Source organism: Erythrolamprus reginae, chromosome 2 (assembly GCF_031021105.1).
Source record: "Erythrolamprus reginae isolate rEryReg1 chromosome 2, rEryReg1.hap1, whole genome shotgun sequence".
Taxonomy (NCBI): Eukaryota; Metazoa; Chordata; class Lepidosauria; order Squamata; family Dipsadidae; genus Erythrolamprus; species Erythrolamprus reginae.
The window spans coordinates 32,457,536-32,482,979 of record NC_091951.1 but is presented as its reverse complement, the minus strand read 5'-3'; the positions used below and the strand labels follow the sequence as shown (position 1 = coordinate 32,482,979).

Genomic DNA, 25,444 nt, shown 5'->3' with positions numbered 1-25,444 from the left:
CTTCTCCCACCCCCTTTTTTAAACCCACCTCTTTAACAGGATGCTAGGATCAATTGTAATTGATTGGGGTTCGTCTCAGGGAGGTTTGCATTAAAACGATTTCCTCCAGCATTTAAAACGATTTCCCCCTTTAACGACCTGGCTGGGCGAATAATAACCGATTTGGGATCCGTCCCCTGCATCTTCGCTCCTTCCCAATTGGTCCCTTTTAAAATGCTGCAGTTCTTTAAGAAGCCAGCGAAGTTAACCACAAGACCGACAATTCATTTCGGTTTCCTGCGTGGTCAGAGCCCCAAAGACGCTCACTTGATTCCCAGGAAAAGTTTCGAAGCTTAACTTTCTCTTTCCCTCTGGAGACGGCGATGGCGTCCGAGGCGCCCTTGCAGGATTTCTTGGAGGAAGCCACCTGCTCCATTTGCCTGGAGTATTTCCAGGACCCCGTGCTCATCCCGGTGTGCGGCCACAACTTCTGCCGAGGCTGCCTGACTCGCAGTTGGGGCACGTCGGAATCGGAGGCTTCCTGTCCCCAGTGCAGACAGACCTTCGCGCTCCTCAGCGTCCTCCCCAACAGGCAGCTGGCGCGGGTGGCTGAAGTGGCCAAGCGATGCGGAGGTCTTTGGGGTGAGGAAGGAGGGAGCTTCTGCCCGAAGCACCGGGAGCCCCACAAGCTCTTTTGTAAGGACCACGAGACCCTCATCTGTGTGGACTGCATGGTCTCCAAAGAGCACAAGGGCCACTCGGCGATCCCTGCGGAGGAAGCTTTCCGGAAATACCAGGTAGGAATCAGTTAGGAGGAATCGCTGTGGAGGGGCATCCAGAATCCTTTGCCTTCTTGGCAATCCTTGAACCAATTTACTTGCTTCCTCTGTTGTTTGCAAACTGGGTTAAGTCTGTTGCAGAACCATCAATTAGAAGCAGACTGGAGAGAAGATTCAAGAAACTTTTATTGAAGTACTTCAGCAAAAGGGTCTCAGCAGCTAAAGGAGCCAAGACCCCAACCATATACAAAGACAAATTTGATACAGTTAAGATTAAGGTCCTTTGACTAACTCAATGTTTTTTGTGTTTCTTGTCCTGACTTTCTTCATAAATTGCGTATTTTATGCTAATAAGGTTTATTATCAAAAGGGGTGTGCGTTTTATTATAAAGTAGAAGTTTATGCCTATGTGCCTTAGCTAGCATCCTTCTAACTGGAATCCTCCTAACTTTCTTGTAATTTTCTTGTTGCTAGGCAGCAATGTCATCCCCCCCCCTTGCCGGCCCATTCCTTACTGCAGTGTTTTTCAACCAGTGTGCCGCGGCACACTAGCGTGCCGTGAGACATGGTCAGGTGTGCCGTGAAGCTCAGAGAGAGAAAGAAAACAAGAGAGAGAGAAAGAAAGAAAGAGAGAGAGAGAAAGAAAGCAAGAAACAAAACAAGAGAAAGAGAAAGAAAGAGAGAGAGAGAGAAAGAAAGCAAGAGGGAGAGAGAGAGAAAGCAAGAGAAAAAGAATGAGAAAGAGAGAAAAAAGAAAGAAAGAAAGAAAGAGAGAGAGAAAGAAAACAAGAGAGAAAGAAAAAGAGAGAGAGAAAGAAAGCAAGAGAGAAAGAACGAGAGAGAGAGCAAGAAAGAGAGAGAGAGGGGAAGGGATGGTGGGAGAGAGAAAGACAGGGAGGGAGGGAGGGAGGGAGAAAGAGCAAAAAAGAGAGGAAGGAAGGAAGGGAGAAAGAGGGATGGAGAGAGAGAAAGAAGAAGAAGGGAGAGAAAGAGGGAGGGAGAGAGAAATTGAGCGAAAGGGAGGAAGAGAGAGAGAAAAATTTTGTCCAAACTTTTTTTAGCCCCCTCCCCCCCCCCCTCAATGTGCCCCAGGGTTTTGTAAATGTAAAAAATGTGCTCAAAAAAGGTTGAAAATCACTGCCTTACTGGTCTTACTATACTCATCTGCAATTTTCTGCCTTGGCCATTCCTAAAACTTGCCTAATTCCAACCTGAGACCTTCAGCTCCTGCTTTATACTTAGTGCCTGCAATTATTAGAACACTGATTTTGACTTACAACCATTTGTTTAGTGACTGTTCAATGTTACCCCACCATTGAAAAAAGTATTTGATGACCGTTTTCATACTTATGACCATTGTAGTATTCCTGGGGCCACTGATCAAAATCAGGATGCTTGGCAACCGGCATCTATTTATGATGGTTGCAGTATCCCGGTCTTGCCTAGTAAATTTGCCTGTAGGGAGAAATAAGTTATCTGTGCCAGCTCCCTTTCCACATTTGCTCTAGAGTGAAATTGTCAGTCCTCCAAAAGCTCACTTTAGTGCCATTACAGGTAGTCCTCAACTTAGAACCATTTGTTTAGTGACCATTTGAAGTTAGAACGGCAATAAAAGAAGTGAAAAATAAGGAGAACTCGGAGTATTGTGAAATTTGGAATTTGTTTTACAATGGGTTGGAAAGGAGGGGGAAAAATAACAATAATAAATAAACAAAATATATAGGAATGTTAATGAGATTATATTTGTTGTGATTCGGTTGTAAAGAAAATATACTATTGGGAAAAATAGAGGAATATGTAAAAATAGAGGAATATGTAAAAATATGTATGATTGGTTTTTAAATTGGGGTTTTAAATTAACTTAAACTTAAATATTGGATTTGTTTACATTGTATTATTATTGCTGTGAGCCGCCCCAAGTCTGCGGAGAGGGGCGGCATACAAATCTGATTAATAAATAAAATAATAAATAAAGTATATTGTTGATATTAATTGCTGTAGGGGTTACACTGTGGATGGTGAACCTATGCACCCGGAACCATATCCGCTGGCATCTGAGCCGTTGCGCTAGCTCAGCTCCAATGTTCATGTGTGTGCCAGCCAGCTGATTTTTGGTCAGCACGGAGGCTCTGGGAGGGCGTTTTTGGCCTCCAGAGAGCCGTGGGGGTGGGGTTAATCTCTCCCGCCTCCAGGGAAACTTTTGGAGCCTGGGGAGGGAGAAACACAAGCCTACTAGGCCCACCAGAATTTGGGAAACAGGCCATTTCTGGCCTCCGGGGGGGGGGGGGGGCGGGCAGGGGAAACTGTTTTTGCCCTCCCCAGACATTGAATTATGGGTGTGGGCACTCATGCATGCACGATAGCACGCACACACACTGTTTCCGCATCCGAAGAAAAAAAGGTTCTCCATCACTGGTATAGTCGTTAATGTGTTTGTTTAATTTTTTTTCTATATTCTTTTGTTTTGTTTTTAATGTAAATAATCTAATAATTTTTTTAAAGTGATGTAAAGTTTTTTACCCTTGTGATCATTGCAGGGATTCTGTGGTCACATGATCAAAATTTGAATGGTTGTCAATTGCCATGTATTTATGAAGACTGAATATACACTGCTCAAAAAAAATAAAGGGAACACTTAAACAACACAATGTAGCTCCAAGTAAATCAAACTTCTATAAAATCAAGCTGTCTACTTAGGAAGCAACACTGATTGACAATCTATTTCACATACTGTTGTACAAATGGAATAGTTGTGCAAATGAAATATTCAATGAGAATATTTCATTCATTCAGATCTAGGATGTGTTATTTGAGGGTTCCCTTTTTTTCTTTGTGCAGTATCCTATATTTTATAACTAGATTTTCCCTCCAATGTAATTCTTTACAGAAAAGAAACTCAAAAATTGTATTTTCTCTTCAGATCAAGGTTGAGGATTGCCTGAAGGCTCAGAAGGAGCAGAAAGAAAAAATATCTACATACAGAAGAGACGCAGAGCAAACAGTGCAGGAAATGCTTGTAAGTATTGATCCAGGTGTGAGGGGCGTCTGAGCTAATAGGAAGGAGACCCCCCTCCGCCATATTTAATAATAGACAGCCTGTTTGTAAGTACAAAGTCTGACTTAAATAAAATTCAAGTTTATTTATTGATTGATTGATTGATTGATTGATTGATTGATTTGATTTGATTTGTATGCCGCCCCTCTCCGCAGACTCGGGGCGGCTAACAACAGTAAAAAGACAATATAAACAAATCTAATATTAAAAGTAATTTTAAAAACCCCAATTTAAACAACCAATCATACATACAGACATATCATGCATAAATTTTATAAGCCTAGGGGGAAGGAAATATCTAAATTCCCCCATGCCTGACAACAGAGGTGGGTTTTAAGAAGCTTACGAAAGGCAAGGAGGGTGGGGACAACTCTGATATCCAGGGGGAGTTGGTTCCAGAGGATCGGGGCCGCCACAGAGAAGGCTCTTCCCCTGGGTCCCGCCAAACGGCATTGTTTAGTCGACAGGACCTGGAGAAGGCCAACTTTGTGGGACCTAACTGATCGCTGGGATTCGTGCGGCAGAAGACGGTCCCAGAGATATTCTGGTTAAAGACGATATTAGAGCAGATAACGTGTTCTTAACCTAGGGACTTAGATGTCACCACGGGCTGAATGAGTCATAGTTGGATTAAATGTACCGTGTTTTGTACAAAGGTTTGGCTTGCTGAATAAATTAATGCAAACCATATTCGATCTTATTGAAAAAATTGTGAACTCAAACATTTTTCTGTCTCCTTTTTTGGAATCACTGATTCCAAATTCCAAATTTGGCAAGAAAATTTTCATGAGAGATTATTTAAAATTTAGCCTTTTTTAAATTAAAGAAATCTTTTTCTGCACCATGTTTTTTAATATCAAAAGGGATTTTTTCTTCTTCGGAAATTCTTCCACCTCACTTCTAGTTTCTTCAAGGAATCTGTTTAATTATTATAGCAATAAAAATAAAAATAAAATAATAACAATAAAAATATGCTCATTGCTTTTTCTCTTTCTTGTTCTAGGACAAGATGAAAGAAGTGAAAAAAAATGTAATGGCTGAATTCAGAGAGCTACAACTCTTGTTAGAAGCACAGGAGAATCTCCTATTGACTAGAATGGAAGAGACGGAGAAGGATCTTATGGCAAGAAAGGAGAAGGGTTGGGCCAAGCACACGGAGGAACTAGGCTCCCTTGACAATCTCATCCAGGAGATAGAAGAGAAGCTTCAGGAACCAGCCAGCAAATTCTTACAGGTCAGGAAGGAAGTTGAGATCATAGAATCCTAGGGCTGGAAGGGAGCTTGGAGGTCTTCTAGTACAGTAGTCCCTCACCTATCGCTGGTGTTACGTTCCAGACCTGGCCGCGATAGGTGAAATCCGCGATGGGGAATTTATCGACTGATAGTACTTATTTAAGTATTTATATTGTAATTGTTTGGTAAGTGTTCATTGTTTTAAGTGTTTATAAACCCTTCCCACACAGTATTTATTTAAGATACAGTATTTAAATACAGTATTTACAATTTTAGACAATTTTTTTTAAAAAAAAACCTGCCGATCGAGTTCGGCGGGCTGTTTAAATCTGCCGATCGACTTCCTCAGAAACCTGCGATGAAGTGAAGCCGCAGTAGGTGAAGCGCGGTATAGTGAGGGACTACTGTAATCTAGTCTAATCCTGTGTCCAAGACAGGAGCCCTCATACCATCCCCCCAAAATGGTTGTCCAAATTATTATTGGAATCATCCAGTGATGCAGTACCCAGAATTCTGTGAGGGAAGTTGTTCCACTGATAAATAATTATCACTCTCAGGAAATTATTCCCCTCTCTGTCTCTGCTGTCCCTTCCTGCTCTTTGTCTCTCCCTGTGTTTGACCTTGGTTCGCTGTCTGACTGGTCTGACTCTTGCTGCAGCTAGACTGGCCTTCTGGAAACAGACGGCTCCCACAGCCACAGGATCTGGCCTGAAGCCAACCAAATCACATACATACATACATACATACATACATACATACATACATACATACATACATATCTGTAATTGTGTTGGACTCAACCAATGTATAATTTTTCTTAGTCAAAAAATAAAAACAGGACATCTCTAAAACAAGTTGAACAGTTGGTGGGGGAGGAAGAACAATGAGATTTTTAAAATTAAAATTACTCATTTATTTTGTGAATGTAAGAATTTAATTTTCTGCATAGGAAATGGCTCCTTTCAGTGCTGTTGTCTCTTTATTTTTTAGGACAGTGGAAGCATCTTGAAGAAGTGAGTAAATCCACCCTTTTCTTTACTGTCTCAGATCCTTAGCAGATCCTCCAGCAGTTTTCCTATTTTGTGAACTGCTGTTTGTATTTAGCAGTATTTTAAGGTAAAGACAACATACTGTATTTCAGGGCTTTTTAGACATTTCCTCAGATAACCTCAACACAATATAACTAACAATATTTGATATGATCAATTTTATTTTATTTATTTTTTTTATTTATTTATTTATTATTAGAATTGATTTTTATTAAATTATCACAGTTGGTTTCACAGTCAGTCAGGTGTTTAGATTGAATTTTGCCATTTTATCCACCTATTGATTCTAAGCTCTTCCGAGCAATGTATCGTAAATACATGCCGGTTGCCAAGCAAACAAATTGTGATTACAAGACACTGTGTTAGATGTTAAGTGCGAAAATGTTGTAAGTCATTTTTTTGACCCATCATTGTAACTGGTTGCTAACAGTTAGTAAGAAATTGATTTCATTGCATTACCTTAATCCATCAAGATCAGTTTGAATATTACATCCATAGTCTAATTACATATGTCACCCATGTTAATCATTGGTCATCAGTCACTTGGTAAGATACAATCCATTTCTTTGACCAAGAGATTCACAAGAATTTTCCAGAGTAGGGAGCCCAAATCGTTGCCGTTACTGGATCTCTTGTTTAACTTGTTGAAGGTGGATGAGTGAAGTTCGGGGTCAGGATTCACTCAGTTATCAGGTTGCCCATATTTGAATAGCTAGCCAGAAAAATGACTGAAGCCCTTGTCAGTCAACAGGAATGCTGATATACCACCAGTACTTAGGAGCCAACAGGAATGCTGATATACCACCAGGTACTTAGGAGCCAAGGATGGGACCACACAAGAAAACAACAATCAATGACTTAATAACTGGCCATCAACACCCCCTCCCCTGAACAATTAAAAGCCACACACAACCAGGCACCACATAAATACAATGTGTATAATAGCCCAATGCACGTATTCTGATGTGTGAGAGAGAAGTTTCTGGAGGAACTTGAATTCTGAAAGCTCAGAAGACAAAACCTCTGATGGCCGACCCAGATTAGATCGTTTGGCGGGCCCCAGGGGAAGAGCCTTCTCTGTGGCGGCCCCAGCCCTCTGGAACCAACTCCCCCCAGAGATTAGAACGGCCCCCACCCTCCTTGTCTTTCGCAAATTACTTAAGGCCCACCTTTGTCGCCAGGCATAGGGGAGTTAAGTTATCCTTTCCCCCTAGGCTATTACAAGTTATGCATGGTATGTTTGTGTGTATGTTTGGTTTTTTATAATAAGGGTCTTTTAGTTGTTTTTATTAATTGGATTGTTCATGTTGTTTTACCACTGTTGTTAGCCGCCCCGAGTCTGCGGAGAGGGGCGGCATACAAATCCAATAAATAATAATAATAATAATAATAATAATAATAATAATAATAATAATAATAATCCTTAAGCACCATCTGATGGTTTAGAAAGCGCAGTGTCAGGCCTGAGTCTTCATGTGGAGTTTAGAGAGTTCAGCCTGACGCAACACAAGGGGGGGGGGTAGTGAGTAGTTGGAGGGGAAAGAATCCAAATATTCCTTTCTCCATGCCAAGGCCACCGTTTGTTCTGCCTCAACTGAAGAGAAGAGGAAGTTGATAAGCTCCTGCACACAGACTGGCTCTCGTGATGAACTTGTGGATGTGGGGGATGTAAGATGAACCTTAACCTAGGTGGGATTCTGGGAAGTACTCAGAATCGGAATGACAATGGCGTAGCTAACATGGTTCTGTTAATAAATCAAGCTCTCATTGAGAGAAATGGACTGGGACTTGTTTTATTTCTCAGATGTTATTTAGAACGCTGACAAGCAGGTTGATAACAGTTGCAGGAACTGGGCATGGCTAGTCCAATGAAGAGAGGAATCATGGAAAACATTATTATTATTAATTGGATTTGTATGCCGCCCCTCTCTCTGGACTCAGGGCGGCTCACAACAAACATAGAATACATAGTAAAACAATTTGATCCAATTAATTATAATTAAAAGACTTAAAAAGATCCTAAAAACTTAAAAACATTCCATTCATCATTCACTCAATAGAGCACTCTAAGCGCATTGGTCAGGGAGAGAGATCTAGTGGCCCCATGCCTGGCGGCAAAGATGAGTTTTCAAACTTTTTTGGAAAGCAAGGAGGGTGGGGGTAGCGCGAATCTCTGTGGGGAGCTGCTTCCAGAGAGCCGGGTTCCCTACAGAAAAAGGTCTTCCCCTAGGCCCCGCCAGCTGGCATTGTCTGGCTGATGGGACCTTGAGGAGACCAACTCTGTGGGACCTAACCAGATCCTGGGATTCTTGCAGCAGAAGGCTGTCTCAGAGATAATCTGGTCCTATGCCATGCCGGGCTTTATAGGTCATAACTAACACTTTGAATTGTGTCCGGAAACTAATCGGCAGCCAGTGCAGTCCACGGAGTAATGTTGAGATATGGGCATGCCTCAGGAGGCCCAATACAGCTCCCGTGGCTGCATTTTGGATGATTTGAAGTTTCCGAACACTCTTCAAAGGTAGCCCCACGTAGTCGAACCTCGAGGTGATAAGGGCATGAGTAACCATGAGCAAGGACTACCTGTCCAAATAGGGCTGCAACCAGGTGAACCTGGGCAAACACCCCCCTTGCCACAGCCAAAAGGTGGTATTCTAAAGATAGCTGTGGATCGAGGAGGATGCCCAAGTTGCGGACTTTCTTTGAGGGGGGTAATAATTCCCTTCCCAGGGTGATGGACGGACAGATGGAAGTGTTGTTGGGAGGCAGTACCCACAGCCACTCCGTCTTGTCTGGACTGAGTTTGAGCCTGTTGGCACCCGTCCAGACCCTGACAGCCTCCAGACCCCAGCACATCACTTCCACTGCTTCACTGAGTGGACACGGGGTGGAGATGTACAGCTGAGTATCATCAGCGTACTGGTGGTAACTCACCCAGTACCCTTGGATGATCTCACCCAGCGGTTTCATGTAGATATTAAACAGCAGACTTACCCCTGAGGAACCCCACAAGGTACGGTCCTAGGAGTCAACCTCTGACCCCCCACTAACACCGACTACAACTGACCAGAGAGGTAGGAGGAGAACCACTGTAAAATGATGCCTCCCACTCCCAGCCCCTCCAGTTGGCACAGAAGGATACCATGATCGATGGTATCGAAAGCCGCTGAGAGGTCAAGAAAAACCAGGAAAGAGGATAAGGCCCTCCAGAGATCATCCATCAGTGCGACCAAAGCAGTTTTCACGCTGTAGCCGGGCCTGAATCCTGACTGTTGAGGGCTTAGGTAATCGGCTTTTTCCAAGGACCATTGGAGCTGGAGCAACACCACCTTAGAGATCGACCTCTGACCCCCCACTAAAACCGACTGCGACCGACCAGAGAGGTAGGAGGGGAACCACTGAAGAACAGTGCCTCCCATTCCCAACCCCTCCAGCCGGCGCAGAAGGATACCATGGTCGATGGTATCGAAAGCCACTGAGAGGTCAAGAAGCACCAGGACAGAGGACAAGCCCCTGCCCCGGGTCTACCAGCCAATCGACAGCCAATGCAGGCCGCATAGTATTGAATAGATGTGAGCAAATCTGGGTGGCCCCACAATAGCTTTCGCAGCTGCATTCTGCACGATCTGGAGTTTCCGAACACTCTTCAAAGTTAGCCCCATGTAGAGAGCATTACAGTAGTCGAACCTCGAGGTGATGAGGGCATGGGTGACTGTGAGTAATAACTCCCTGTCCAAATAGGGTCGCAACTGGTACACCAGGCAAACCTGTGCAAACGCCCTCCTTGCCATAGCTGAAACATGGTCAAATATTAGCTGTGGATCGAGGAGGACACCCAAGTGTCGAACCCTCTCTGAGGGGGTCAATAATTCCCCCCTCAGGATGATGGATGGACAGATGGAATTGTCCTTGGGAGGCAAAACCCACATCCACTCCATCTTGTCAGGGTTAATTTTTAGCCTGTTGACATCCATCCATACCCTAACAGCCTCCAGGAACCGGCACATCACTTCCACTGCTTCACCAACTGGACATGGGGTGGAGATGTACAATGGGTATCATCAGCATATTGATGATACCTCACCCCATGCCCTTGGATGATCTCACCCAGAGGTTTCATGTAGATATTAAATAGTAAGGGGGAGAGGACTGACCCCTGAGGCACCCCACAAGAGAGAGGCTTAGAGATCGACCTCTCATCCCCCACTACAACCGACTGCGACCGGAGAGGTAGGAGGGGAACCACTGAAGAACAGTGCCTCCCACTCCCAAACCCTCAAGCTGGCACAGAAGGATACCATGGTCGATGGTATCAAAAGCCACTGAGAGGTCAAGAAGCACCAGGACAGAGGACAAGCCCCTGCCGCGGGCCTGCCAGAGATCATCCATCAGCGCGACCAAAGCAGTTTCCGTGCTGTAGCCGGGCCTGAATCCTGACTGTTCAGGGCTTAGATAATCGGCTTCTTCCAAGGAACGTTGGAGCTGGAAAGACATTACCTTCTCGACAACCTTCCCCATAAAGGGAAGGTTGGAGACAGGACGATAGTTATTAACTACGGCTGGGTCCAGGAAAGGCTTCATGACGAGGGGGCGCACAAGTGCCTTCTTGTAAGGAGCCGGGAAGGACCCCCTCCCCAGGGAAGCATTGACAATCTCCTGGACCCAGCCAAAACCAACCAAGAGGGACACGGATCCAGTAAACAGGTGGCGGAACTCACAACTCCTATGGGCTTGTCCACTTCATCAGGTTCACCAAGTCAAACTACTCCCAGAAAGGTGGACAAGGATGGGCCCCAGTCACCTCGACTGACTTGTTGTCAGTCGACTCTGCTATCCAATCGGAGTCAAGGTCCTTCTGGATCCGAGTGATTTTATCAGCGAAAAATGTGTTAAAATCCTCGGCACTGCTCTGCAAGGGTTCCCCACTCCTCCCGGTTAAGAAGGGAGTGAGTCACCCTAAACAGAGCGGCCGGGCAAGATTCTGCTGATGCAATCAGGGCGGCATGATACGCGCATCTTGCCGCCTTGAGCGCCACTTTGTAAGTCTTAATATGAGCTCTTACAAGTGTTTGATCGGATTCAGATTTAAGAGACTCAGAGCGGCTCACAACAATAACCGCAATGTAAACAAATCTAATACATTTTAAAAACATTTTAAAACCCATTGTTAAAACCATGTTAAAACCATACAACACATACCATAGATAAATAATATAAACCCAGGGGCTCAATTTCCCCATGCCTGATGACATAGGTGGGTCTTCAGTAACTTACGAAAGGCAAGGAGGGTGGGGGTGGTTCTGAACTCTGGAGAGAGTTGATTCCAGAGGATTGGGGCCTCTATAGAGAAGGCTCTTCCTCTGGGGCCCACTAGACAAAATTGTTTAGTCAACAGGACCCGGAGAAGGCCAACTCTGTGGGACCTAATCGATCACTGGGATTCATGCGGCAGATGATGATTCCAAAGGTATTCTGGTCCGATGCCACGTAAGGCTTTATAGGTCATTACCAACACTTTAAATTGTGACCAGAAACTAATTGCCAACCAATGCAGGCCGTGGAGTGTTGATGAGACGTGGGCAAATCTAGGGAGTCCCACAATAACTTTCGCGGCCGCATTCTGCACAATCTAGAGTTTCTGAACACTCTTTAAAGGTAGCCCCCTGTAGAGAGCGTTGCAGTAGTCGAACATCGAGGTGATGAGGGCATGAGTGATTGTGAGCAGAGACTCCCTGTCCAAATAGGGATGCAATTAGTGCCCATCCAGACCCCAACAGCCTTATTATTATTATTATTATTATTATTATTATTATCATTATCATCATTATCATTATCATTACCATTATTATTAATCATAGTGAACATTTATGCCCCAAACCAAAATCAGAAACAATTCTACAAAAAGTTACATGACACCCTTCTCAAAATAGATTCAAAAAATATTTGCATTATTGGGGATTTTAATGGAATAGTAGATCCAAAAATAGATTTTATGATGGGAGGTACTAAAAAGACAAAGACAACAACTTTACCTGTTTCATTTATTAACATGGTGGACGAATTTACATTCTATTCCAATCCTTATAACTCATTCTCTAGAATTGACATGATATGGACAAGCAAAACAATGTACAAAAAATTAAAATCAGCCAATATAGAACCCAACATGTGGGGCCACTACAATCCCCTCAAGATCACATAGCAGGGAGAAAGGAATGAATTTAGGAGGTGGACAATAATTACAGATATACTACACGACGAAAAATATATAAAGATTATTAATAAGGAAACAGAACTCTTCCTTGCAGAAAATAAAAAACAACCAACAACAGCCCAAAATCTCTGGGACACATTAAAGGCATATATTAGAGGCTTAATAATAGCCTACATAGTTAATAACAAAAAACAAGATAAGGAAGTTTATAATTCATATATAAAGACCAGATCCGAATCTGATCGAACAGTTGTAAAAGCTCATATTGAGATTTACAAAGTGGAGATCAGGTCGACAAGGCGTGCATACAATGTCGGCCTGATTGTGTCTGCGGAATCTCACCCGGCCGCCCTGTTTAGGGTGACTCGCTCCCTTCTTAATCAGGGGGGAGTTGAGGAACCCTTGCAGGGTATTGCCGAGACTTTTAATAAATTTTTCGCAGACAAAATCGCTCAGATTTGGACTGACTTTGACTTCAATTGGAGCGCAGAATCGGCTGACAATGAGTCAGTCGAGGTGACGGGGTCCGGCTTAATTCATCTGTTTGGAGCGAGTTTGACCGGATGACACCTGATGAAGTGGACAAGGCCATTGGAGCTGTGAGCTCCACCACCTGTTTGCTGGACCCATGTCCAGTGTTTCCTGTAAGCTGCGCGCGTGCGCGTGCCCCAAAATACCCCCCCAGGCACCCTTTTCCATGGGCATGCACTCCCCATCCCCCTGCCATCTCGTGGGTGTGGGGGGGGGCGGGGAGGTGCCGGCAGTAGGAGGAAAGGGAGCCGCGGCTGCCCCTGCCTCCCTACGGTGCCTCCAGCCCCCTCGCACCCCTGACCTCTCGCCCCTGACCCCCGCCTGCCCGATCTGCCCCCTCTCCTCCTCCGCCACCTCCTGCCTTGGGGCGCGACTTCTTCCGCGGCAGTGGCGGGCGGCTGCGGCTTCTCGGGACAAAAGCGCTCCCAGCCAGGGGGCTGCGAGAGAGGGCTTTCTCCGTGCGCTTCAGGAATGCCCGCCATGCCCCTCTCGCAGCCCCCTCGCTGGGAGCACTTTCGTCCCGGACTTTCAGCAAGAGGGCTTCAGTAGAGGCAGGGCAGGCGTTCCTGAAGCGCTCGGAGAAAGCGCTGTCACAGCCCCCTCACTGACAGAGAGAGAGAGAGGGGGAGAGAAAGTAAGTGAGAAAGAGAGAGAGAGAGAAAGGGGGGAGAGAGATAGCAAGAGAGAGAAGAGAAAGAAAGAGAGATAGAAAGAAATAGTGAGAGAGAAAGAAAGCAATAGAAAGAGAGAAAGAAAACGAGAGAGAAAGAAAGAGAGAGAGAGGGAGAGCCAGAGTGGGAGAGAGAAAGAGAGAGAAGTGACTCTTAATTTAAAGCATATGGTAAAAAGCACCCAAATAATAACAGAGAGAAAAAACCCCAGCCGTTTGTGTGTGTGTGTGTGTGTAAACTCTTAAACCATTTCCAATGGCTCACCTGTTATTGGAAATGGTTCAAGAGTTCACACACACACAGAAGGGGGGAGGAGACAGGGATGAAAAAAGAGGAGAAGATAGTAATAATAGTAATAGATTTTGGTTTTGTTTTATTATTAATTTCTTTTAATAAAAAAGGAATTATTTTCTTATTTATTTATTTATTTACTTACTTACTTACTTACTTACTTACTTACTTTTACTTACTTACTTACTTACTTACTTACTTACTTACTTACTTACTTACTTACTTACTTACTTACTTATTTATTTATACTTCTATGCCGCCCAGTCCCAAAGGGACTGTCGCTCAGACACTATACTTTTCTGGCCACACCGAAAAAAAATTAGAGTGAACATTGCCCATGTCCCTCCTGGCTGTCTCGGCCAGCAGGGAGGTGACACGGAGCTGGGTCCAGGAGATTACCAACTCTTCTCTGAGGGAGGGGTCCTCTCTGGCTCCATACAAGGAGGCACTTGTGTGCCCCCTCCTCAATAAGCCTTCCCTGGACCCAGACATATTTAATAACTATCGTCCTGTCTCCAACCTTCCCTTTATGGGGAAGGTTGTTGAGAAGTTGGTGTCGCTCCAGCACCAATTCGCTCGCTCGCTCGCTCACTTGTTTGCCCAATTTCACCCACTTTATTGTTCAGCTTGTTTATGGTCTTGTTTTCTTGGTGTTTCTTGTTTGTTTCAGCTTATTTGACTGGCTCACTCTGCCGCTCGCTTAGCCAGCGCTCACTTATCTCCTCCTCAGATCATAGGTGATCGCGGGTGGGCACTCGATATTCCCGACAGTCCCAAAAAGGTCTTTAGAAGGCCTTAAAAGGGTCTATGATAGTCAAAGATTCTAATAACATTAGTAGCTCATTAGCATTGTTGAAAGCCTCAAAAATGGTAAAAACCGTACTCATGATAGCAGTGTTCCAGTATTTCAAGGGCTGTTACAGAGAGGAGGGGGTCAACCTGTTTTCCAAAGCACCTGAAGGCCAGACAAGGAAAAATGGATGGAAAGTGATCAAGGAGAGATTCAATCTAGAAATAAGGAGACATTTCCTGACTGTGGAGAATGAACCACTGGAACAGCTGGCCTTCAGACATTGTATTCGCTTCATCACTGGAAGCTTTCAAGAAAAGATGATGTAAGGCACTGATGGCGACTCTATGGCATGTGTGATACAGGTGGCACACAGAGCCATATCGTGAGGCGTTGCCCTATCTCAGCTCCAGCCTGCAGGTGCACGCTGGCCAGCAGATTTCCAGCCTTTTTGGCAGTTTTTCTCTCCCCAAGCTTCAGGAAGTCCTCCTGAATTTAGTTATTTATTCATTAGATTTGTATGCCGCCCCTCTCCGTAGACTCAGGGCAGCTCACGACAATAATGAACAGTATATGACAAATCTAATAATTAAGATCATTAAAAAACCCGTATTAAAAAGAAAACATACACTCAAACATACCATTCATAAACTGTATAGGCCCTGGGGAGAAGTCTCAGTTCTCCCATGCCTGGGTTTTAAGGAGCTTACGAAAGGCGAGGAGGATGGGGGCAGTTCTGATCTCTGGGGGGAGCTGGTTCCAGAGGGTCGGGGTCACCACAGAGAAGGCTCTTCCCCTGGGTCCCGCCAGACGACATTGTTTAGTCGACGGGACCCAGAGAAGGCCAACTCTGTGGGACCTAACTGGTCGCTGGGATTCGTGTGGCAGAAGGTGGTCTCGGAGATATTCTGGCCCGATGCCATGAAGGGCTTTATTTTTGTAAATTACTCAAGATCCACCTATATTGCCAGGCATGGGGGAACTGAGACACCTTCTCCAGGCTTCTATATTTTATGTTTGGTATGTATGTGTTGTTTGGTTTGAAACGATGTGGTTTTATATGTTTTTTTCCCCTTTTTTAATATTAGATTTGTTCCACTGTAACATTGTTTTTATTATTGTCGTGAGCAGGCCCGAGTCTTTGGAGAGGGGCAGCATACAAATCTAATATATTATTATTATTATTATTATTATTATTATTATTATTATTATTATTATTATTATCATTATCATTATCATTATTATCATTAATAATTACTATTCACCATCACTGGTGGAAGGTCTCCTGCTTGGGTGGCGGTGTGGTGGTGGGTGGACTATAGAGGACCTTCCCACTCTTATTCTGTTATTTTGACTTGCCAGGTACCAGGCTAAGGAAACGTATGAGGATCCAGTGGATTTACTTCTAGAGCCGAAGTGGGCAATCTGGGATTACAGTGATGACCTTGCACTTCTGAAAAGTGCCAAGAAAAAATTGAGAGGTAAAAAAGAGCCCCTGGGGTTTTACCCTGGATGACATTTTGAGTATCCAAGAGAGATTCTGGCTCAGTCTGATTGTAAAATGAGACTTACCTGTATTCTTTGTAGCCCAAATCCATATGCACTGATCACTGGGGAAGCAGAATAAGCTACCACTAAGTAGAATGGAATATATACAGGTAGTTCTTGACTTACAACCTAAGTTGAGCTGAAAATTTATGCTGCTAAGCAAGTCTGTTACTAAGTGAGCAGTGCCCCATTTTACGAACTCTTGCCAGAGTTATTCAGAAAATCCTGGCAGTGAAGTCAATCGTGGTTGATAAATGAATCTGGCTTCCCCCATTGACTTTGCTTGTCAAAAGCTCCCCAAGGTAACTTTGCTACAAAATCCATAAGCTGTAAGTTGTGAATTACCTGCCTATGGAATATATAGTGGAATATATTTATACCTGATGGAGTATGTATAGCCACCAGTGACATTCTGGCTTCTGGTTTTCCATATTCCTTATTTCCTGATTTGAGTCAAAGGAAAGCAAACCAGGATATCTGTAGGGAGGCCCTTCTGTTGCTTGAATTCTAGTGATGAGATGCTGAATCCCTCCCTCTTCTTCCCCAGATACTCTGGAAAGTGGACTTCAACTACAGGAAGGTAAATATTACAGTATTAGAATTTTAAGCTCTGATGCCAGTAATTATAAGAGAAACATGATAATTAACAAAAAAGAAAAATATAGGATTAGTTACCCTAAAAACTATGATGATCCAGTAGACCTTAATGATTTTATGATTTATGAACGATTACTTGCCATTTATATAGAATATGAGCTTATGCAGCAGAGACAAATTCCTTGTGTGTCTGATCAGATTTGGCCTAATAAAGCTGTACTGTCCTATTCCTACTCCTACTCCACTACTCCAAGACAACTAGACACAAGAACAGTTTTCCCCCAAATGCCATCACTCTACTAAACAAATAATTCCCTTAACACTGTCAAGACTTTTTACTAAATCTGCACTTCTATTTCTACTAGTTTCTCTCATCATTCCTATCATCCTTTTCCTCCTACTTCGGGCTGTATGACTGTAACGTGTTGTTTGTATCCTAAGATTTTTATAATATTGATTGTTTCTTCATTGCTTATTTGACCCCTATGACAATCATTAAGTGTTATACCGCATTATTCTTGACAAATGTATCTTTTTCTATTATGTACGCTGAGAGCATGTGCACCAAGACAAATTCTTTGTGTGTCCAATCATACTTGGCCAATAAAATCCTATTCTATTCTATTGTCTTCTATTCTATTCTATTCTATTCTATTCTACACTACTCCGCTTTACTCCGTTCTGTTCTGTTCTATACATAATATAGAAAATTGAAGTAAATCTTTGTGTAGAATGAATGCTCTGGCCTGGGACTGAAAGGAATATTGAATTCCTACCTCCTTTTGATTTTACTGCCTGATAGTAAGTTGGTGAGACATGCAGTCTTTGGGAGCAGAGAAATTAGGTCCTTTGGGTCAAAGCACATAACAAAGTTGGAGCATCAGATTGCTTCCACCTTGTGGTCCATCAAACTGGTGAATGCAGAGGTTTCCTTTGCAAGATCCTCCCCTTTTCTCCATGCCTGTGATACCCTGAAGCTCATAGAGAAAAGGGCGGAGCTTCCTCACATTATTATTATTATTATTATTATTATTATTATTATTATTACTACTACTACTACTACACGGGGCAGCTGACAACAGTAATAAAAACAATATAGCAGTGGAACAAATCTAATATTAAAAACATATAAAACCCTATCATTATTTAAAAAACCAAACAGCACATTCATACTAAACATAAAACAAAGTATAAAAAAACCTGGGGGAAAGGTGTCTCAACTCCCCCATGCCTGGCGGTATAAGTGAGTCTTGAGTAGTTTACGGAAGGCAGGGAGAGTAGGGGCAGTTCTAATCTCCGGGGGGAGTTGGTTCCAGAGGGCCGGGGCCGCCACAGAGAAGGCTCTTCCCCTGGGGCCCGCCAAACGACATTGTTTAGTCGACGGGACCCGGAGAAGGCCAACTCTGTTGGACCTTATTGGTCGCTGGAATTCGTGCGGTAGCAGGCGGTTCCGAAGGTACTCTGGTCCACTGCCATGTAGGGCTTTAAAAGTCATAACCAACACTTTGAATTGTGACCGGAAACCGATCGTCAGCCAATGCAAGCCACGGAGTGTTGAAGAAACGTGGGCGAATCTTGGAAGCCCCACGATGGCTCTCGCGGCTGCGTTCTGCACGATCTGGTTTCCGAACACTTTTCAAAGGTATCCCCATGTAGAGAGTGTTGCAGTAATCGAACCTCGAGGTGATGAGGGCATGAGCGACTGTGAGCAATAACTCCCTGTCCAAATAGGGCCGCAACTGGTGCACCAGGTGAACCTGGGCAAATGCCCTCCTCGCCACAGACGAAAGATGATGTTCCAATGTCAGCTGTGGATCAAGGAGGACGCCCAAGTTGCGAACCCTCTCTGAGGGGGGTCAGTAGTTCCCCCCCCCAGGGTAATGGACGGACAGATGGAATTGTCCTTGGGAAGTAAGACCCACAGCCACTCCGTCTTGTCTGGGTTGAGTTTGAGTTTGTTGACACCCATCCAGGCCCCAACAGCCTCCAGGCACCAGCACATCACTTCCCCTGCTTTGTTGACTGGACATGGGGTGGAGATGTATAAGTGGGTATCATCGGCGTATTGATGATACCTCACCCCATGCCCTTGGATGATCTCACCCAGCGGGTTTCATCCTGTGTCCCAAGTTATCTCTGGGGGATCCTTCCGACTCTGCCAGTTCAGAATTGAAACATGGCAGCCTCTTGCTCTGCCTGATCTTCTAGATCAGGGGTCGGGAACCTATGGCTCGCGAGCCAGATATGGCTCTTTTGATGGCCGTATCTGGCTCGCAGACAGGACTCCTGCCTGTCTATGGGATAATGGGGGGGGCGGGCCCGGCGCTTCTGCTGCTGAGCCCAGTCTTCTCCCGGTGGCTTTCGACTCCTCCCGCCGAGGAGCTGCAAGGCTGGCCTCGGCTCCCCTTCCCTAAACCCCCGCCAGCCCCCTCCTTCCCTTCCCACCCTGCCCACCTTCCCCGAGGCGTCCCTTGCCCATCATCCCCTGCCGGCCAATGGGGCAGCGGGACTGCTAGATGGGCAGCTCTTCCGGCGAGGGTAGTCCTCCGCCCGCACAGAAAGCATCCTCCCTCACACCCAGCGCCGGCTCCATTCTTCTCGCCTTTTTCCCGCCTTCCGTCTTTGGGGCACAGCAGGACAACGCCGAAAACCGCGGCATCGAGCAGAAGCCGGGGGACAGCTGCGAGCGGGAGCCCCAGGAGGGAAGTACCGGCAGCGCCCCGCCCAGCTGAAGCTTCACTGGCGTCGGCAAGTGTCCTTTGTGGCCCGGTGGGGGGGGGGGGAGCTGCAGCGGCCGTAGGCAGTCATAGGGAGATGGCGGCGGCGAGAGGGAGCTCCAGCTGGGCTGGGGGTTCGGGGGGGCCATGAACGCCGCCCGGAGCCAATGGCTTCTTTTGGGCTTACTTGAATTCCTGCTGCTGGTAAGCGCGCGCGGGTGGCCGGGTGGGAAGGGCGAGGCGCGAGGGGGAGGCAAGTGGAGAAGCGGAGAGAGAGAGAAGTGGACCAAAAGAAAGAAAAGGGAAAGAGAGGGAGGGAAAGAGAAATGGAGAGGAAGGAAGGAGGGAGGGAGGGGAGGGAGGGAGAGAAGGGAGGAAGGAAGAGAAAGGAGGGTAGAAAGAGAGGGAGAGAGAGAGGAGAGAGAAAGGAAGAGGAGAGATAGAAAGGAAGAGAGAGAAAGAAAGAGGGATAGAAAGAGAGAGAGAGTGAGAGATGCTCAGTGAGCCTTTCTTTGAAGTTGCCTTTCTTTCTTTCTTTCTTTCTTTCTTTCTTTCTCTTTCTCTCTTTCTCTCTTGCTCTTTCATTCTTTTTTCTTTCTCTTGCTTTCTTTCTTTCTCTTTCTTTCTCTCCTTCCTTCCCTCCTTCCATTTCTTTCATTCCCCCTCTCTATTTTTATTTCTCTTTCATTCTTTCTTTCTCTCTTTCTTGCTTTCTTTCTTGCTCTTTTTCTTTCTCTCTTTTACCTTCCCTTCCTCTATTTCTTCTTTTCTTTCTCCTTCCTACCTTCTTCCCTCCCTCCCTTCCTTCAGTCCTTCCTCTCTTACTCTCCCCTTTCATAAGTTTCCTTGCTTCCTTCCTCTGTTCCTGTCCCTTCCCCCTTTCTTTCTTTCTTTCTTTCCTTCCTTCCCTCCCTCCATTTCTTGCTTTCCTTCTCCTTCCTCCCTTGTTTCCTCCCTCATTCCCTTCTTTCACTCCTTCTCTTACTCTCCCCTTTCACACCTTTCCTTGCTTTCTTTGCACCCTTCCTCTGTTCCTGTCCCTTCCCTCTTTCCTTCCTTCCTTCCCACCCTCCGTCCATTCATTCACCCATTCCTCTCTTGATCGCCCCTTTTACCATTCCTTCCTTCCTTCCTTCCGATGTGGGCCTGGGCCAGCAGAGTAGCTTGCTTTTGCACCCCGTCTCGAGCTCCCTTGGTGCCAACCCGGCCCTCCCCACTTCAGAGAGAAGGGGGAGAAAGAGAGAGAGAGAAAGAGAAAGAGAGAGATAAAAAGAGAAAGATAGAGGGCGGGAGAGAAAGAGATAGAAAGAGACAAAGAGAGGGGGAGAGAAAGAGAGAGAGAAAGAAAGAGAGAAAGGGAGATACGTACGGCTCTCGCGGAATTATATTTCAAAATATGTGGCGTTTACGGCTCTCTTAGCCAAAAAGGTTCCTGACCCCTGTTCTAGATGAATGCTCCAGGCAGAGTCCCTGTTCAACCTTGGCTGTCTCACCAAATTAGTGAAAGCAAAGCCAACCACTCTTCACTCTCAATCCCATTAATCTCATCTGCAAGATGAAAGCTAAACAGAATTGTGAAGGAGGCTAGAAGAGGGTTTTAAGGACTTGGCCATATGCCTTCAACCTTGGCCACTGTAAGACGTGTGGACTTCAGTTCCCTGAATTCCCCATCCAACATGACGGACCTGAAGGGCAATCAGCAGAGTGGTGGCCACATAGGAGACTAGAGACTAAGGAAAATGACCATTGTAGCGAAGAGATGAACAGCTGAGCGATGGAGCGAAGAGCAGGAAAAATATTTGAGGGATCCTGATGGCGTGCAGCTGAGTGGCAGCAAGACTGGCAGGTGGCAAAGGCAACTTAAGTGAATAGAAGGAGAAAGCCAGATGTCAGAGGGATGCCAAACAGGGCAGCAATTAACAGAGGATGGGACTTAGACAGTGGGAAAGCCTGAGTGCTTGGAAAAAGGGGTACAGAGGGTCCCTGGACACTGGCAACCCCATCAGTGAATTCTGGGAGTTGAAGTCTACAAATCTTACAATTGCCAGAGTTGGAAAACTCTTAACAAGGAAAAGCTTAGGTGGTGTTGTTGTTTTAAAAAAACAGAGTCTTCCAGTCCTTTATGAGGTGTTTGGAAGCTGAACTCCCTTCACACAAGAAGGTTAAACTCTTGGAAGTGAAGTCACACACAAGGCCTGCAACTGAAGCTCTTCTTCTTCTCCATCCTTCCTTCCCTTCCCCCTTACAGAGAATGTAACTCTGGACCCAGGCACAGCCGATCCTGACAGCCTTCGAATCTCCGGAGATCAAAAAAGCATCCTAACATTTCGGCTAGGTAAAGCAGTAAGTTTTACTTCTGCCTCATACATGAAAAGATATGAATTTAATCATTATGTCCTTGGCTGTCAGACCTTCTCAACTGGGAGACACTTCTGGGAAGTAATTGTAGGAAATGGAACAGAATGCGGTGTAGGGGTTGCCAAGAAGCCAGAGAATGTAACAAATGTTTATGTGCCGACCAGCTGCTGGCAGATTGTGAAATGGAGATGGAAAGGGAAATACATGGCCAAGTCTCCATCAGGATGCTCTGATCTGGACCTGATTGAGAGGCCCACGAGGATCCGGGTCTATCTCAACTGCGAAGGGGGACAAGTGAGCTTTTTTGATGCCAGGACATTAACTCTGCTCCATACATTCTCTGACGCTTCCTTGGTTGGAGAGACCCTTCGGCCCTGTTTCTATTTCTCCAAGAATTCCCGCATGACCCTCCCCTAAGAAAGGGGACCTCCATAAGCAAAACTTTGGAAAAATCCCATTTGTCAAGCAGGGATCTCTGAAAGCCTTTAAAACAGAGGTTCCTTAGCTTTTTACTACTTCAGCTTCCTTTATTGTCTATTCTGTGCCACACCAAATTGCCTGGAGTTGTGTAGCCTTGGAAATTTAAGGAATGGGTCAGACAATTAATCTAAGAAAGTGGGGTGTTCACTATAAGCTTGATAAGATGTAATGTCATTTGTTCAGGTGTATCAGTATTAAAGAAAGCTCATGTTACTCGAAACCCATAAATCATGAACTTTAGATGTCAATCACATTTATGTACCTTGCTTGTTTGTTTATTGTTTAGTTGGAATCAGTTGTAATTTTATGGGTGTCTCACAGGTTATAGTTCCTTTGCAATTTTATGTCAATAAATGTATTTCTATCTCATTTGTCAACATGAGATTTTATTTCTACTTTAGAGTGGCGTTACTTTGTATGTTTTTTGAAATCGAACAAATGAGTGATTATTCAGTGCAATACTGTATGTGTATAGAAAGCGAAGACACATACAAAAAGTTGACAAAAAGAAAACGTACCATCTGTTATAAACTTAGGAGATGTGAGTGCTAAATGAAATAAATATGTCACTGTGGTCAAGCCAAAATTCAAGTAGAATTGTTAATGGAATTGTAAAAATGAAATTCATTATGAAATAAATACATTACTTGACAAGATGCCAGATAACACTCTTTTTCCTTGCTTTAAGCCACTCTTCCTTATATTGAGTAGCTGCAAAAGAAGCCAATCTATTGGGGTAGTTAAGAAATCAATCCAAGAGAAGTGGAGGGAGATTTCTCCAGGTGGCCACCAGGGGTCAAACAATCTGAGGCAGATGTAATGTACAATTACTTAATACAATATGATAATTTAGAAGGAACAGTTAAAGACAGCATGCTTGCCTGGATGAAAAACTTTGGATACTCGATACCTTTAATCCCAGCGACCGGTGAGGTCCTACAGAGTTGGCCTCCTAAGGCTCCTGTCGACCAAACAATGTCGGTTGGCGGGACCTAGGGGTAGAGCCTTCTCTGTGGGAGCCCCGGCCCTCTGGAATCAACTCCCCCCAGAGATTTGCACTGCCCCCTCCCTCCTTGCCTCCCGAAATAGCTTAAAAACTCATCTTTGCCACCAGGCTTAGGACTTTTAGATCTTCCCCTGACCACTGAATGCCTTAAGTATCACTGCTGAATGTTTGGTAAATAAATTAATTGTTTGGTTAATTTTTTTCTTTTAATTGTTTTTAAATTGTAGTATTAATTGGATTAAATTATTGTTCTGGTTCTTTTATATATATGCTGTGAGCTGCCCCGAGTCCTCGGAGAGGGGCGGCATGCAAATCCAATTAAATAAATAAATAAAATAAATAGACGACAATAAATGGGACAAACTCTGGAAAGAAAACTATAAATTAACACTACTGGTTCCTTACAAGGAAAATCTATATAAGATGCATTATCGATGGCATTTCGCTTCCACTAGACTCACCAAAATTTATCCCAACATAGGTCCCCTATTTTGGAAATGTAAAAAAGAACACATAATATACTACCATATATGGTGGTCATGACAAATGGCACAAAATAGTTGGATAAAAATTAAGACTTGGCTAAAAGAAATGACCCAATGTGACATTGAAATAAGACTTGAGACCTATTTATTAGGAATTATGAGAGGACAATTTACTAAACCAAATTATTATCTAATTATTCGTATACTAACTGCCACAAGTTTGGCATATGGCAAAAATCTCCCGTCAGAGAACATGATAACATGATAATTAATAAAGTAATGGATTGTGCTGAAATGACCAGGCTTACACATGAATTACAAAACAAACAAGAGAAAAACTTCATTACCGTATGGGAAAGCCTCTACAAGTGGCTAGATATCAGAAGAGGTAATACAAATAAATAATTACGAAATAAAGGGAAAATTGTAAATAATAAATCTAATGAAAACAGCTGGAAATATAGTTGATATATAGGGAAACCATAGAGATTATAATTTTTTTCTTTCAGAATTTACTAGAAATGTAAAATAAGGAAATAAGGGTGTGTTATGTAACTGGCTTGTATATGTATGTATTGTACAGTGGTATTTCTGTACTTTTTAAAAAATGTTTTTGTTCAAATGTTACATTTTTTCTTTGCATTTTTTATTTGTTCTCTCTTTTTTGTTGTTTAAAATTCAATAAAAATTTTATTTAAAAAACAAAACAAAAAAAATCCGAGGCAGCCCAAAACTGGTTTTGATATTGAGACGGGTGGTCAGATCCACTTTGATCTAGTGGTTAAGGTGTCAGGCTAGAAAGAAGAAAACTCGGAGTTTAAGTCCTGCCATAGATCTGAAAGCCAGCTGGGTGACCGAGTCATTTATTCTCAGGATTGTTTTGGTGGAAATAGGAGGAGGAAGATGTTTTGGATATGTTTGCCACCTTGAGTTATTTGTAAAAAATAAATAATGGGAGTGAAACTGAACTCAGATGTGGTGACTTTTGATTGCTAACAGCACTTCTCTGGAAAATCTCAAAGCATCTAAGCAATTGAAAACTGACCAGGGTGATCAGAGAGAGAGAGAAAGAGAGAACATTTCATGAAATCAAGATATGAGGACCAGCTATTCATTCATTCATTCATTCATTGAGTCCTTCAGGATTGGGCAGCATAGAAGTTGAAATAAGTAAGTAAGTAAATAAATAAATTCATAGATAGGCAGACAAATAGATGATTTGTTGCACTGCCATATCTTTCCAGTTCAGAATAAACAGAATAAAAACATATAGCAATCATCTTCATATCCTCTCTAGGTGCTGAGAACAAGGAGCAAAAATGTTAGTCAATTTCTTCCCCTCCTGAATCCAGGAGTAAGAAAAATCTTCTCTGTTCACATTCTTGGAACTCTTTGTGCTGGATGTTATCATTAAATAAGTGGTACTTATTAGGATTTTCCTTGTACCTTTGCCTTGTCTATTTCACAGATTTTTACCCAGGATGGAGATGGCAAATTGATCTGTATTAACAAACCATTCTAACTAAGCCTGTCAGCTGCCCTCTTATGCTTACTTGTGCTTCACTGGCTTCCATGAACCGTGGGGAGAGGGAATGAAGGGGAGAATTTCTGGGGAGATGAAAGTAAGTGGAGAAAACTGTAGAGAAATTCGTCCAGGGAGC

The 25,444-nt window shown here is 44.0% G+C and overlaps 1 protein-coding gene across 1 annotated transcript; it reads left to right on the top strand.

Moving 5' to 3' along the window:
• Window positions 1–247: 247 nt before the first annotated feature.
• On the top strand, window positions 248–22,661 carry LOC139160107 (E3 ubiquitin-protein ligase TRIM39-like). Its single transcript, XM_070737644.1, has 7 exons — window positions 248–776; window positions 3,679–3,774; window positions 4,817–5,047; window positions 6,037–6,059; window positions 15,955–16,073; window positions 16,688–16,720; window positions 21,703–22,661. Exons 1-7 carry the CDS (start codon window positions 363–365, stop codon window positions 22,227–22,229), a joined length of 1,443 nt encoding a protein of 480 aa, XP_070593745.1. The 5' UTR covers window positions 248–362; the 3' UTR covers window positions 22,230–22,661.
• Window positions 22,662–25,444: the final 2,783 nt, after the last annotated feature.